The 13,322-nt window shown below is 38.5% G+C and overlaps 3 protein-coding genes across 3 annotated transcripts; 2 read left to right on the forward strand and 1 right to left on the reverse strand.

Moving 5' to 3' along the window:
• Positions 1 to 538: 538 nt before the first annotated feature.
• LOC5506597 lies at positions 539 to 4,035 on the forward strand. Its single transcript, XM_032374974.2, has 2 exons — positions 539 to 878; positions 1,220 to 4,035. The coding sequence occupies exon 2, from the start codon at positions 1,585 to 1,587 to the stop codon at positions 2,320 to 2,322; it is 738 nt and encodes a 245-aa protein (XP_032230865.1). The 5' UTR covers positions 539 to 878; positions 1,220 to 1,584; the 3' UTR covers positions 2,323 to 4,035.
• A 144-nt stretch (positions 4,036 to 4,179) lies between these two features.
• Positions 4,180 to 6,034, reverse strand: LOC5506595. Its single transcript, XM_001627228.3, has 3 exons — positions 5,797 to 6,034; positions 5,463 to 5,534; positions 4,180 to 5,345 (listed from the first exon to the last, which is right to left on the reverse strand). The coding sequence occupies exon 3, from the start codon at positions 5,328 to 5,330 to the stop codon at positions 4,566 to 4,568; it is 765 nt and encodes a 254-aa protein (XP_001627278.1). The 5' UTR covers positions 5,331 to 5,345; positions 5,463 to 5,534; positions 5,797 to 6,034; the 3' UTR covers positions 4,180 to 4,565.
• Positions 6,035 to 6,689: 655 nt separating this feature from the next.
• Positions 6,690 to 13,176, forward strand: LOC5506596 (O(6)-methylguanine-induced apoptosis 2). The gene is made up of 11 exons (XM_001627247.3): positions 6,690 to 7,000; positions 7,176 to 7,294; positions 7,860 to 7,958; positions 8,155 to 8,206; positions 8,744 to 8,801; positions 9,671 to 9,746; positions 10,089 to 10,156; positions 10,465 to 10,508; positions 11,597 to 11,774; positions 12,277 to 12,476; positions 12,974 to 13,176. The coding sequence occupies exons 1-11, from the start codon at positions 6,922 to 6,924 to the stop codon at positions 13,045 to 13,047; spliced, it is 1,047 nt and encodes a 348-aa protein (XP_001627297.1). The 5' UTR covers positions 6,690 to 6,921; the 3' UTR covers positions 13,048 to 13,176.
• The last annotated feature ends 146 nt before the right edge of the window (positions 13,177 to 13,322 follow it).

A 13,322-nucleotide genomic window follows, 5' to 3' on the forward strand; every position in this document is an offset into this window, starting at 1 on the left:
ATGATAAAGCAATAATAAAGTGCTGTCAATTTATAGAAACGAATAAAAATAAAGCCCATTGGCCAAAGATCAAACTTTATCCTGATAAGATGAAAAAAAAATTGGCCATACTTCAGGCTTAAAACTTTTTGGCTAGGCTAGTGATTTCGGCCACAGAACCGCTATCTTGCCCTGAACAACACAAAGGCACCAGGGAGACCCACGCATTAATGGGGAGGCAATAACTAGGTTTCTAGCACCTCCCTTTACAGTTATGGCACTCACTGTGTTTTATGTGTTCTTAATGTAAGTGATCAGTGTAACTGGCTTGACTGTAGTGACTCCTCAGCCTGTGTGCAGTTTTTTTTTTATAATTTATTTATGTGTTGTTAGGTCAAAGGAAATAGATAAAAAATAATAAGATGTAGAGTGAATAAATATTGGGGTCTCTTTTACCCAAGCTTTTCTTTAGATTTAGTGTGCTGCTAAGTAGGTAACTCTTGTCACTACTACTTAGCTATAGTAGCTAAGTCATGTCATGTACAGCATACTGTAACCCAGGCCTTTAAGGCTGCCTTAAGCCACAGGGAGCTCACCTTCAGCGGTTTGACTTAGTGGAAATTGTTTCCGAGCTTTGTGGTCTAGTTGATTAAGGTATGTGTCTAGTGTTGTAGGCTGCTCTCTTATTGGCTAGTAAGACCAACCATTATTTATTCACTGTGCAATGCGTGGTTCTTGCATTTTCCTCAAGTCGTAGTATCCGCTATGTGGTCTACAAAATCTGCTTTATGTTTGGTATGAAAAAAGTCCTATGTGTGGTGGACTAGGCAATTGTATCTAAGACTATTTCAATATTACAAGAAGGACGACAGCAATTGAGAAATTATTTTGTAAACAAGGTAAGCCAAAATCGGTTAATTGATAAGCCACGTATTTTGCATTGTCATTTGTTATATATCCCACTTAATTCACTATTTTAATATGATTTGTCTTATATTGAGACATATATTAATGCCTCCGGATGTTGTCTCCCTGATAAATTATCACTTTAGGTAGAAATTTGAAATGCTACAAATAATTCGAGCTGTTCTCTCAGAGAAGCAATATTCATATCATTTTTTTAAATTGATTGGGGTGAAGATTTATCTTCTACTACTTGACGTGACACTAGTAGAAAAAACTATCCAATCACAAGCCGTGAACCTGCCTTTACGCACACCATTCATTATTGATGACACAGGTGCTTGCTACACTGGACGGCGCTATGGAGACTCCTTCGCCCTGGAAAAATGCAGACAGACACTTTCACGAGAAAGGGCATGACAAAACGTATTTGATATTTCGCTTTTGTTAATTCTCCATCGATTTTTTTATTGATATTATTGTTTTGAAAACGATTTCTTTAAAGGAAGTGGATCTTCATTAATGCAACATTAACAACAGCAGGTATAAGGTTAAAACCGGAAAAACATTAAGCTTTGAACTGCTTGTTTTCGTTATCAAGATGGACGGAGCGATTGCATGGATTTATTTTGCAAATCATAACTTTTTGAGATCCTAGGGCGGTTAATAAATGCTAGTAGTTTTAATACCACGCCAAGGAAAATGGTGAGGGATCAAAGAGCGGGCGAGCGTGATCTTTTGATGAACGATTCTCGACGATTTAGCGATGATTCGCTCGCCAGAGACAACTTTCCCCGTCTACCGAACTATGATGAAATCTCCGCTACCTACCCGGCTCACGGCCCCGGGCAATTATCCCAAGGAAATCACGGATCGGAAGAGACGCCTGGAAACTCTAGGTTTGGATTGATACGTGGGTACCATCGACAAATGTACGACCAGCCGCAGCACTCATCCCAACACTGCTGTGACTGCACTAGTCAACCCAAGCCGGCTTCTTCATCCAGTCCAAACTGGGCGATAATCTGCGGCATTTTACTGTTGATTCTAGGCGTGCTGTCTCTGTTGATGGGGTTTTTGCTTCCTCCAAGTCCTGAAACCCTTCCCCAGCCAAGGAGTGAGCAGCCTTGGCTGGCTTCCTTCGTGGATATTTTTATCATTTCTGGTTTATCTGTGCTTTGTGTTGGGGGACTAACCGTTTCGTGCGGGTTGTTGTTGCCGTTATTGCGGCGAACTAGGGAACCCCATGAAGAGAGTTTCAAGTTTCACGGTAGCGAGATTTACGTGAAACAGGAGGAACCATTTACAAAATCGGGTAACCCCATAGGGGCCGTCAACTTCGGGTTTCACAGGGATGTTATCCCCTCGGATATATCTCTTAGAAAAGTGCAACCTGAACTCGGGAACGGGCAGCCTGTGGATTTAATGAGCCAACGGTGAACGAGTAGTCTGCGTAGCAAGCGTTTGTGTAAGGTTTCAACGGAAATAAAGAAAAAAAAAATTGCGCCCCATTTTTCGCGAAACGCTTGCTACGCAGGCTAGTGGCTTGTCAACAACTCGAATAAGTCGGACATTAGGTAGTCGCAAGGTTTTACCTAAGATGGAGCATTTTCCTGCTCTGATCTAAATACTTGGCCACAGCCAGCAAACCACACGTGTAACAGAGCTGTAGCAGGCATTGATATATTGGGTGCACTTTGCAGAAGCGTTGAATTAAGGGCACTGCCACGCTCCTAACTGTCATTTCCTTATAATATTTAAAAATGGGGTGAGGGGGGCGTGCCCATAGAATGCCCCCTGCCATCCCGGCTTTGTTATTGTATCATGTGGTAGACTTTCGTAAACCCAAGAGATAAGACACGAAAAGTGTATTTTCTCTTGTAGAAGCCCTTGAGAACCCTCTTGTCAGCTTCTGAATTCTTATTTTCTGACCAATATTAATTTTCAAGCAATGATCCAAGTTAATTCTCATAGGGTGCTGTCTCGCAAACGGATTTAACATTTGATCTGGTTGAAGTATGTGTCGTCTAGGTCGACGCCTGTGTAGTCGTGTGTGTCATTTCGACAGTGGATAAGAGCCAATACCGATAGCCCTTTTGCTCTGCACGGTTTGTTATACACGAGGAGGCATCGCAGTGCACTCGCGCTTTCCTGACATTCGAAGCTTGTAGAATTTACAATGCAACATATCTTTAGCGTGGAGATATTGGAGAACATATCACTATCACACTCCTTCAGAGCTTGCACTGTTGTGCTTGGTCTATCATTGCTCTTTTTTTAAGAGCTGTCACAATGTTCCCCCACATTTCCATTTAGATGACATGCATGCTTATTCTCGTCTTTGCTCTTGACATTGGACTCTGCCTCGTCCCGCAAGGCAATGCACTGGCGGCCCCAATACGGCACTGCTTATAAGCAACAAATGCTTGTTTCGCTCTATGTTACGCCTCTCCTCGCCACCAAGGAGGAGTTTAAAGTTTTATGATCAAAATATGATCACCCACCATGCCATTGCAGTATTTCCACGGGACGTTTACTATTGGATTTTGTTACAAAATAGTCATGTTTAACTTCTGGAGTTCAAGTTGAATTATAGATTTATAACATACCAGAGCTAAAATGCCTTTTTTTCTTATCTAATTTTCTTATGCTTTATAGTTTTTTCTACAAATAGCACGTCTATTGCGAACCGAGAGTGGACTTTCGGCCGTTGTGTGTGTGTGTGTGTTAGTTCGAGGGTGCCTCGGCACCTTTGTGTTGTACAGTTTGCTTGACAGCGGCGTCCGGGTCCCTGCAGCTAATCTATAAAGCTCAAGCTGCCATACGGCAATTTAGCGGTCGTCTGGATATAAATCTTTTTTTTTTTTCAATCAAAAGCTGATAACGTTAGCTTCTTGTCCAAATGCCAAAATTGATTTATCTTTTCCCCTCATTTCATCCTATTTTTCGTTCCGTCATATTTCTGCTTTATCTCTGATAAATATTATCTTATCCTGTTCATAAACACCTTACTTAAGGCCGTATAATGACTTAACCCTTAACAGAAAATTTTATTTGCTTTTGGGGTAGAAGTCTAGATTGTTAGCATTTAGATTAATTATTTATGCAAATGTATCGAGACTTTGAAAAATGCGTATAAAGAAGTTCTTGTATTATTTTTATCATAAGAGTAGTCAAAGTCCATTCTACCAAAAAAACAAAAATGGATTTTTCAAATAATCAATTTAAAAGAAGCACCGATTTTGAATTGTTGTGCTAAAAATAACTATTCAAAAGATTTCGTCCAGCCTAATGCCATTAGGTTTTTTTAGATTTATTATCTGAGTAAAGATAAAGTATTTTGACATTATACAAGCGATCAAATCCGTCTCCATGGCAACATCGTCATTCCTTTCTTTCCTGTTTAAACAAAGCAAAGCTACTATTGGTCTTTGGCAAAACGAGGAAGTAAGGACATCAATGATTAATTTATTCAAAACACTAGATTTTCCTTGTGTCACAAGTGTCGAATGGATACATCGCCATTGTGAATATCATTAAAAATCCTAAATTACAATCCATTTTCCTATTAAACTTAGGAAATACCAAATCCCTTTCTGTCTATATCTAATGCATGAAGAAAGATTTTAAATCTATTAAAAAATACGGGATTAGAAAGTCGGAGCGGAAATAAGTTTCGATGGCTAGTTCTCACTTTCCTCTTCAAAAGAATCCTTGTACTTCTCGGCTCGTTTTTTCCTGTATTCTCGATTTCTGCTGGCCGCAGACTTTTGTTGTTCGTGTGGCTGGGGCTGTATGTTATGTACTAGAGCTAGTACAGGGATTTTATCAATATTCGTGGCGGAACCAGAACCTAAGACGCTTTCTCCTCCTTGTACGGCTGTCGAATCTTTACTGTGTTTTTTCACGCTAACCAGTCTCGTATTCCCACTGCCGACATCTTCCGAAGGCACCTCACGGTACTCCCCCTTATGATCCGAAACCTTGCATATAGGTACTAGAAGAACAAGACAAAATAGCAGAGCCCCTAGAGAGATTAGAACAGTTCCTATCAGAGTAAAATCATCCAGCATGTTGTTGAATGTGAGCGCGGAATCGTCCGTTGGCCTCCTCGATCCATTACTCTTCTCTAAATACACCACCGATCTCCTGGGTATTAGATAACCAACTAGCATAAATGTCACTCCGATTAGTAGGACGAGGATAGAGCAAGTCAAAGCAATTAGGGTTTTACCGCTATATACAGCGGCCATAGCGCCACCGCATTTACAATCTACATACGGGCATCCCTTGTCGGTGGGGGTTTCCTCTTGAAACATATGATGGTGCAGGTAGCGAATCCCGAAGCGCCCGCTACCCGAGAGTTTCCCGCGGGATGATGAGCGAGCTCGGGTTTTTCGTAGCTTCTTTTGTCTCGTGGTATTTTTAGCGGTCGCTGTTTGCTCCATGGTCTGTCATGAACCCTATTTTTTGTAGGCAATATATTTCTTTCGGTTATATTCTTTTCTATGCTCCAACAAATGGCCCACGTTATTTCGTTAATCTCTCTAACCCCACGCAACACATAGTCATTTCCTTACTTCTGAACCGGTCGCGATGTTTTTTTATCATCAAATCTTGATGGTTTATTGTAATCCCCGTTTCACGTTGATCTGAAACCACAACAAAAATAAGATGAAGCATTGGCTGAATTAAGATTCAGCTGAATGTAATTATTATAAAGCATAACCAAAACTGCGAATTTGAGAAAAAAAAATCAGATATGAAAACAGAATGTATGATTAGAAAACAATGTTTATATATAAAAGAAACGGTTTGATTTTAAGAAAAGATCATATAGGTATGATATTTTTGTTTTCTTTTCCTTACCCGTCAACAATAAAAACATTAAAGAAACAAAGAACCTAACGTTACCTGGGGTTTTCCCTTACTGACACGCGTCACATTCACTTCAAAGGAAACCTGTAGAGCTAGAGCAGAATAATTCTACTCGTGAAATGATAAAATTCCCTCTAGCGACAATCATCTATGCAACTGGTGGGCAAGAACTTATGAATGACCCGGTGGGAAGAAAAGTTCAATCCGAGAGCCATCTGTTTTCTCGCTTACATTTGGCATTCCCATTTCCTGCTAATATGAATCAGTTCTAAGATATCCTTTGTTCTCCGCACCAATCAGCGCTTGAATATGTGTCATTTAAAAGATTTATTCATTTTATTCGCAAAGCTCTTCTCACAGCCGACGTATGCCAGTAATTAGACAGGCCCTTATTAGGCATTTTCTGGCTTAATTGTTATTGTGGGATATCGTAGCGTAAACGTGGCAAGCGAGTAACAGGTGTCAGCTATCTTAATTTTGCCTTTTTGGGGCGCTTTCAAGGGTCTAATTTGCTCTCTTAGAGAAAAGGGAAGAGAATCGCCATTTATATGAGTATATCATTGAAACTCATTTTACTTTTTAATCTCCAAGGTTATATTTCACACTAGAGAGGATTAAAACTATAATCTTTGAATCAGAATTTTCGCGAGTAAAGTACAATGTAATGTACTCATAAAGAGTTTACTTTTTGGCTCGCGTTACAAGAGTAATATTTTTTTGGTTGCCGAGGGATACAATAGATATATATCTTACTTATATACTTATAAGAGGTTCTGTTTTATATACTACCCCCAGTAGATAAATATTATTCTAGACGAAATCCTCTTGTGGGATTTCTCCGGGGTTTGATTGATCTTTTTTCCATCCTCAGTTTATTTGAGCATATCAGCATCAATTATTTATTATTATTATTTTTTTCTAATATGTAAAACACTCTTTTTCTTTGAAGGTATGGTTTTCATTTACATCCAGGAAAGCATCCTTTAGCCTTTAATACAAAATATAAAAACAAGGGAAGGTAATATTTTGTAATTGAAATATCGTGAAAAAAAAAATTGAGATAAAGTGGGGGTATGGAGACGAGAAGCAGTTGCTATAGTAACTCATATGCGCGCGGGCGCGTAAACACCGAAGTTAGAAGTCATTTGAGAAGAAGTCAAAATGGCGGATAGCGTACACATAGAACAATCAACGGGAAGGCCGGTCGGAGGAAGTGTGAATGGAGGTAGACTACATAGAGGTAAGGTCGAGGTACTATTCAAAGTGTTGGGCTGTAATCTAGTAGATCACTGTGAAAATTATAAGCGAAAAAACACAGCAAAGTCAACCTTCACTGCAAACTCAAGTTGAGCCTTTTGACTTTCCTGAGTTTTATAAGATTTTATGACTGAAACGAAATAAAATTCAATCTACAGGTCATGGAAAAGTAGCTGCATCAGCATCTATACCCAGTAAATACCAGACGATCGTATCTGACAACTCTGAGAAGAAAGGATTCTTGTCGCGAAGCCGAAGATTTGCCGACGGTGGTTTGGTATGTTGACCAATATTCACATGTTTTTTGCAAATTACATATTCTAGATGGTGATAAAGAAAGTGGCATTGTTGCATGATGCAAGCTAGAGCCTTATGTATCCCTGGAATGGCCACAGATATTTATTATTATTTATACTGACCATGATCATAGGGGTGAATTCCAAAGTGCATTTGGAAGTGATTCCTGGGTACCGATTCCTGTACTGAATAACAGAATATGAGTTGCTTCATATCTGTAAGCTTTAACCAGGGTAATCGTACACATACAAGGATATGCTGAGGAGAGGCTGTTGTGGGGTGTTATATGGAGAAAAGAGAATAGTGATCGACCATCTTCAGTAAGAAGTTACCCTTTTTGGGGTCTTTTTTTTAGGGGGGGGGGGAGATCATTGAACTTGTTGTATTTAGCAATCCTTAATGCCTGGTTATTATGATGTATATGCCATAATATGGCTGAAACCTCAAAGCTGTCTGTTGGATATTTGTGTTATATTTATTTACATGTCCCAGTGTCACATCCTGATCAAAGGCTTCCCTTATTAAATGTTATTTAATTTGTTTAGGGTGCTAATCCAGGTCCTGGAAGATATGAACAGCCAAGGCCAATAGAGATGGAAAGAACCTCATTTTCTAAAAAAGGAACTGGTGGCTTTGCTTCAAAGGTACAAACTTTATAATACTCTATGTGCACTTTTTAAACATTTTATAATTAACAAATGAGACACATCAGCTGTTATTTTTTTTTTTGCACTGGTTTACGGTATCAAGATGCATTTTTTAAGAATTTGGGAGCAGATCAGTGCAAAATCATGTCAGGTTAGAGTATGAGACTACATTTTTTCCCTTATTTTTATTTAGAGCAAAAGATTCCCAAGAAAGGCTATCCGTGGGGAGTCTGGGCCAGGACCAGGTACTATCTACTATTTCTATGGTGCTATTTCTCTTCTGCCTGCTATCTGTTAGCCTGTCCTTGTCTGTGCGTGCCTCTGTCTATGTGTAGTATGTCTGTGTATGGATGAGGAGGGAGATAGCAATCACAAATCACATAACAATTGTTCACAATTTCATGGATCACAAGCATGGAAAAATAGTTAATTCACAAATCATGGAATTAATCTTTTTAAATGGCCAGAAAAAAATATGAAATAAAAGCAGAATGCAATATCAAGAAATTAATGGCCAAACAACTAAAACTTTGAATGGTGTTCATACAAGGTTTCTTGTTTTCACTAAATTCAGGGTTTTAAATTAGGAATCACTCAAAGATAAATCTATAAATTGGTCACGAAGACATTTGATTCAGAATTTTTCATTTTTCACGAATCACAGAGCAAATTTGGGTCTAATGAAGGAGAACCTTTTCCCCCGTGATCTTTACATTTATCCCTGTTTTTTTTTTGACAAAGACCTTTTGGTAGATTTTTCTAATGATATAGTGATTCTTTAGGAGAGTATGATCAGAAACTTCCTCAAGAACATTACTACAACAGGTCAGGTGCCACAAGGTAAGCATAACAGTTGTATTCACTGCATCAAAAACCACAAACTAGTCTAAAATTAAGTTTTGCTTTCAAAAAGTGAAGTTTCAGATAATTTATTTTGATGATTTTGACTTTTATTCATTGCCTGATGAACTATTTGAGCAATTGGTACAGATGACTAAGTGCTAACCACACACTGGCCTCTCATCACAGTGGACCAAGTTCAAATCCAGGCTCTGGAAACAGGGACTTTTCTGGGTTCAGGTCTTGATTTAAATTTGGTGTTGTAAGTGGATTGAATTTCCCTTTTCTGTATTTTCAGCCTTTTGGATATAAGGTGGTCCCATCTCATGTTTCATTCAAGACTAAAATAAGCTGGGTTCAGACAGAAATAGCTTAGGACATAATACCAGGGCAATTCACTATGTAGCATACATGTTCCTTAGGGAGTGTTCATTAAATACACCAAGGGGGGGGGGAAGATATTGAATTTTTAACCACCAAAAGGGGGGGGGCGTCGAAAAAAAGGTCCTCTAAGGGAAGTAAAATTAGGGGTTCTAAAAGGGAGGGGGGGCACCGAAAAAATTTTTTACAAGGAAAGGGGGGCTCTGAAATTTTAAGGTGTCTTGAGTAAAAATCTTCCCTCCCCCCCCCTCCCCTTGGTGTAATTAATGTACACTCCCTAAGGAACATGTATGCTACATAGTGAATTGCCCTGGTATTATGTCCTAAGCTATTTCTGTCTGAACCCAGCTTATTTTCTATATCGTCCCATACCCCTCAAATACTCCAAAGGCAAATAAAAATGTTTCTTACTTTTCAACAACAAGACTGCTTTTCGCCCCAATAGCTTGCAGATATCATGTTTTGTTTACTGTTTGTCTCTCTTTTAGCAACTTCCATCTCCCTATTGCTGTAGCAAGGAAAGAAGACAAAATAAATTCATTTCCTGCACCAAATCACTACAATGTAAGTATAGGAGTAGCTCCCCTAAGACAGTAGAATTTGCATCTGTTGTGACCTTATCGTGGTTCTATTATCAGAAAGCCATGAGTGAAGACGGTACGTGTTTATTGTAGATCTGTGTGATTCAACTCTTCCCTAATCATACATGTGCTATATGCTAATTATAATATTTGTGATCATGTGATTAATATGACGTAATCATTAAGATATTAGATTACTACATTTACAGCATCAAATGCAATTTATGTATTTTGGATCTTAGGGCAATTACAAATCTTCGCTTTTTCACTCAATATCTTCCTTATTTTATGAATGACCACCACTTTATGAATGATCCTTTTCCAGGTTGGAAACATCACTGGACGTGTTGCACATGACAACAATGTTGCTGCTTGTGCTGCTTTCCGGTCAAAGTATGTGCTGTGGTCCTTTTCAGTATAGATATTTCATTACAGAAATCTGATCTTGTTTTATTTCAAGACTGTTATCCATCATGCTCTGGGTAGTTAGGATCACAGCTGAGATGAAAAAGCTAACAGAATCAATGTTTGTGACACCTCAAATAGGGTTCTCCCCAATAAATTTGCCTGTTGTTTGATTTACAATAAATATGTTAAATATATCTAAAATGCTGACATTTGTCTTCTGTTAAGAAGCAAGGTATTTTGCAATATGCTGACCTCCCAATCTGTGTATGACATGAAATACTTTTCATCTGCAGGTCAAAAAGAAACTGGATACTCTCCCAAGCAGGCCCTTCCCCATGTAAGTAGTTTTTTAATGATTATGCATGGTGCAAAAACACTCCGTGCAATGCTAGCCTGTATCCCTATCATCAGGACCTAATGTTAGCAATCCAATGGTTGCATATAGCGACTAGATTTTTCAAAAGGCAACAGAAAAAAAATCAATTTGGACATAGAACGTGACCCTAGAAAGAAATATGTGAATATATGTGACTTGATCCAGTATTTACTCTATCCCACCATCCATCCTTGAATCCAGTGCACCATATTAAGGTTATTCCCTTGAAATAGTTCTACAATCCAGAATTTTTTAAAACTTGGCATAAGCAATGTTGAAGTTAAGGGCTTTCAAAAAATGTATAAAAATGGGGGTAACGACCTCGTTTTCACAACAGAGAGGCATAGAGTTGACACGCTTTTACTGATCGTGCGAGGAAAAATCCCAACTCTTAGTTATCAAAAAGAGTGCCTATAGTCTTTAGAAAACTAAGTTCTGCTTGTCGAGCTGCCAAAATCCAAAAACCAATCCTAAACAATAACCCATAGTAGCTAATGTTCAAAACAACTTACATTTTAAGAGATGGCACTAAAAGGCACTAATTTCGCCACTATTTATACTGTAAAAAGCACCATTTGAAGTATTTTTAGGGCTTTAAAAAAACTTCTTAAGGTCAACTTTTTTTCTTCTTTCAGTATATCATTTTTCTATATATATTTAACTATTTCAGCAAATAAAAAATGGGGGTAGCCGACTTCATTTTTCTGTCAAAGTGATTTTAAGTAAAACACATGTGCCTTTTGCTTTGTTTTCTTGTACAACCGTGGCACGCACACCAATTAATACCGGAAAATTCGAACAAACAGCGCGCGCCACTATGCGGAGAAAGGGTGCGCAGTGCAATTCAAGGGAATTACCTTAATAACATAATAAGTATAAAAATAAGTATGATATAAATTTAGTTGGCCGGAATCAATGTCATGTGGTCAAGATGCCATTTCTTTTAGTGTCAGACGGATTTCTATCTAGAGTCTGTTATTAAACAACGAACACTGTTCCTATATAGTGCTTTTTTTATTCAAAATAATGAATTTCTATTGTTTCTTTAGGCCACTACACCATCAATGATCAGCTGATAAAAGATGCACCTAAAGGAGTGACCGCACCTTTTAAATCTACAACAGAACGCAAGATGGCCAGGTCTCCCCTCCCGTTTCCTGGTCCTGGTACTTACAAGCCTTATGATGAAGGAAAAACACTGCACCCTCGGGATCGACATGGATTCTTGTAAGTATGGGGTACAAGCTAGCCTGCAATGCAAGTCTGATTTTTGGCTATAAAACCACCTGGTAAACGCCTGCCCTGCAAGTCAGATACAAGCTTGAAAGGCTTGCTGAAAAATTTCTAGCAACCCCCTCTGTGGACCCAGGTATTTCATTGATTATAGTTTTCTAGGGTTATCTTTGTAATGCAAGTGACTGTGATTATTGATTATAGTTTTTGTAGTTTTTTTTTTAGTGTATGTTACGTATTTCTTTAATTGTGCAGGGGTAGCAAATTCTGCACTCTGATTGATTTTATAAGTATTTTTCAGGGGCAGGGTTTGTCTTATTTATATGCAACATGCTCCCTTCACTTTAAAAAGCCTGGTGAAGTTACTTTGTGAAATTTGAGCTACAGTACAGATGATCAGTGGTGCTAGACCAAATGCTAATATAAGCTACTGCAGGTTAAGCATTCCTCTTGCTCTTTTCCATATCTTTTCGTGCTCAATTTTGTCTCCTTTCAGAAATAAGCACTACCTGTGCATATCGGCACCTGCTCTACCCCTGCCCCTCCCAGATCCTAATCCAGGTCCAGGGCATTACAACATAGTGGATTATGAAGGTCCTCCCAAGCATTTTATGTCAAGCTCTGCATTTGTTTCTGCAACAAGTCGATGGGGAAATGACGCAACTGTAGGTGGAGATGATGAGGCTCCTGGTCCAGGTAGGAACAGATTATGAGTTAATGTTATGGGTGAGTTGAGTACACGTAGGTGGGTGGTGGGAGGGACCTTCACCAGGTTGGAATGGAACACATAAGTATCTTTTGTGGATGAATTTAATAGTGTGGAACGTTCGTATTGCAAACTCTACCAAGTAATATAAGGTTATTTTTTAAATCTTTTTTCCAAAAGATCTTTTTCTTTTACCATTATTCTTATCTATAAAACCATTTATGATTCCTTTTTTTTCTCCTCCTGTGATATTTGTACCATATCCTACTTTTTCACCATGTCAAAATGAGAACCTCAAAAGGTTTTGATACCACGATACTGCAGTTTGTGATTTAATATTTTTATGTCTTGATGTGTGGAAAAAACATGCAAACTACTTTTTTTTTCCACACATTAAGATATATCCCGCTCTACATTCATGTATCAAGCACTCTTTTATGACTTTTTTAACACCAAAAATCATGCATTATATATATATCTTTTTCAGCAACCTATCGACCTCAGCAAACAGGCAAGCAGTCTTTTATCTACAATGCAAATGCAAGATGGGTGCCTGGATAACAAAAGTATTATCATTATTCGATCAAATATATTTTGGAAAAATTCACGTTTTAACTTATTGTATATATGTAAATATTCTATAATAGTTATCGAAAGAGTGTTCTAAAAAAATAAAGTCACCATGTGTGATGAAGTCTCAATTTAAAGGGGGGGAGGCATGAGCAGCCTGTGCACTCCATGTTTGCGCCCGGCTAGTGTCCTGTGCACTCCATGTTTGCGCCTGTCTAGTGTCCTGTGCACTCCATGTTTGCGCCTGTCTAGTGTCCTGTGCACTC

The sequence above is a fragment of the Nematostella vectensis genome, chromosome 4, assembly GCF_932526225.1.
Source record: "Nematostella vectensis chromosome 4, jaNemVect1.1, whole genome shotgun sequence".
Lineage (NCBI taxonomy): Eukaryota > Metazoa > Cnidaria > Anthozoa > Actiniaria > Edwardsiidae > Nematostella > Nematostella vectensis.

Bases quoted from the DNA above. Each gene is read 5' to 3' on its own strand.
- LOC5506596 (XM_001627247.3), top strand. From the start codon at position 6,922: ATGGCGGATAGCGTACACATAGAACAATCAACGGGAAGGCCGGTCGGA. The intron at 8,207-8,743 runs GTACTATCTACT...GTGATTCTTTAG, and splicing joins GGAGTCTGGGCCAGGACCAG to GAGAGTATGATCAGAAACTT. The intron at 10,157-10,464 runs GTATGTGCTGTG...TTTCATCTGCAG, and splicing joins TGTGCTGCTTTCCGGTCAAA to GTCAAAAAGAAACTGGATAC.
- LOC5506595 (XM_001627228.3), bottom strand. From the start codon at position 5,330: ATGGAGCAAACAGCGACCGCTAAAAATACCACGAGACAAAAGAAGCTA.
- LOC5506597 (XM_032374974.2), top strand. From the start codon at position 1,585: ATGGTGAGGGATCAAAGAGCGGGCGAGCGTGATCTTTTGATGAACGAT.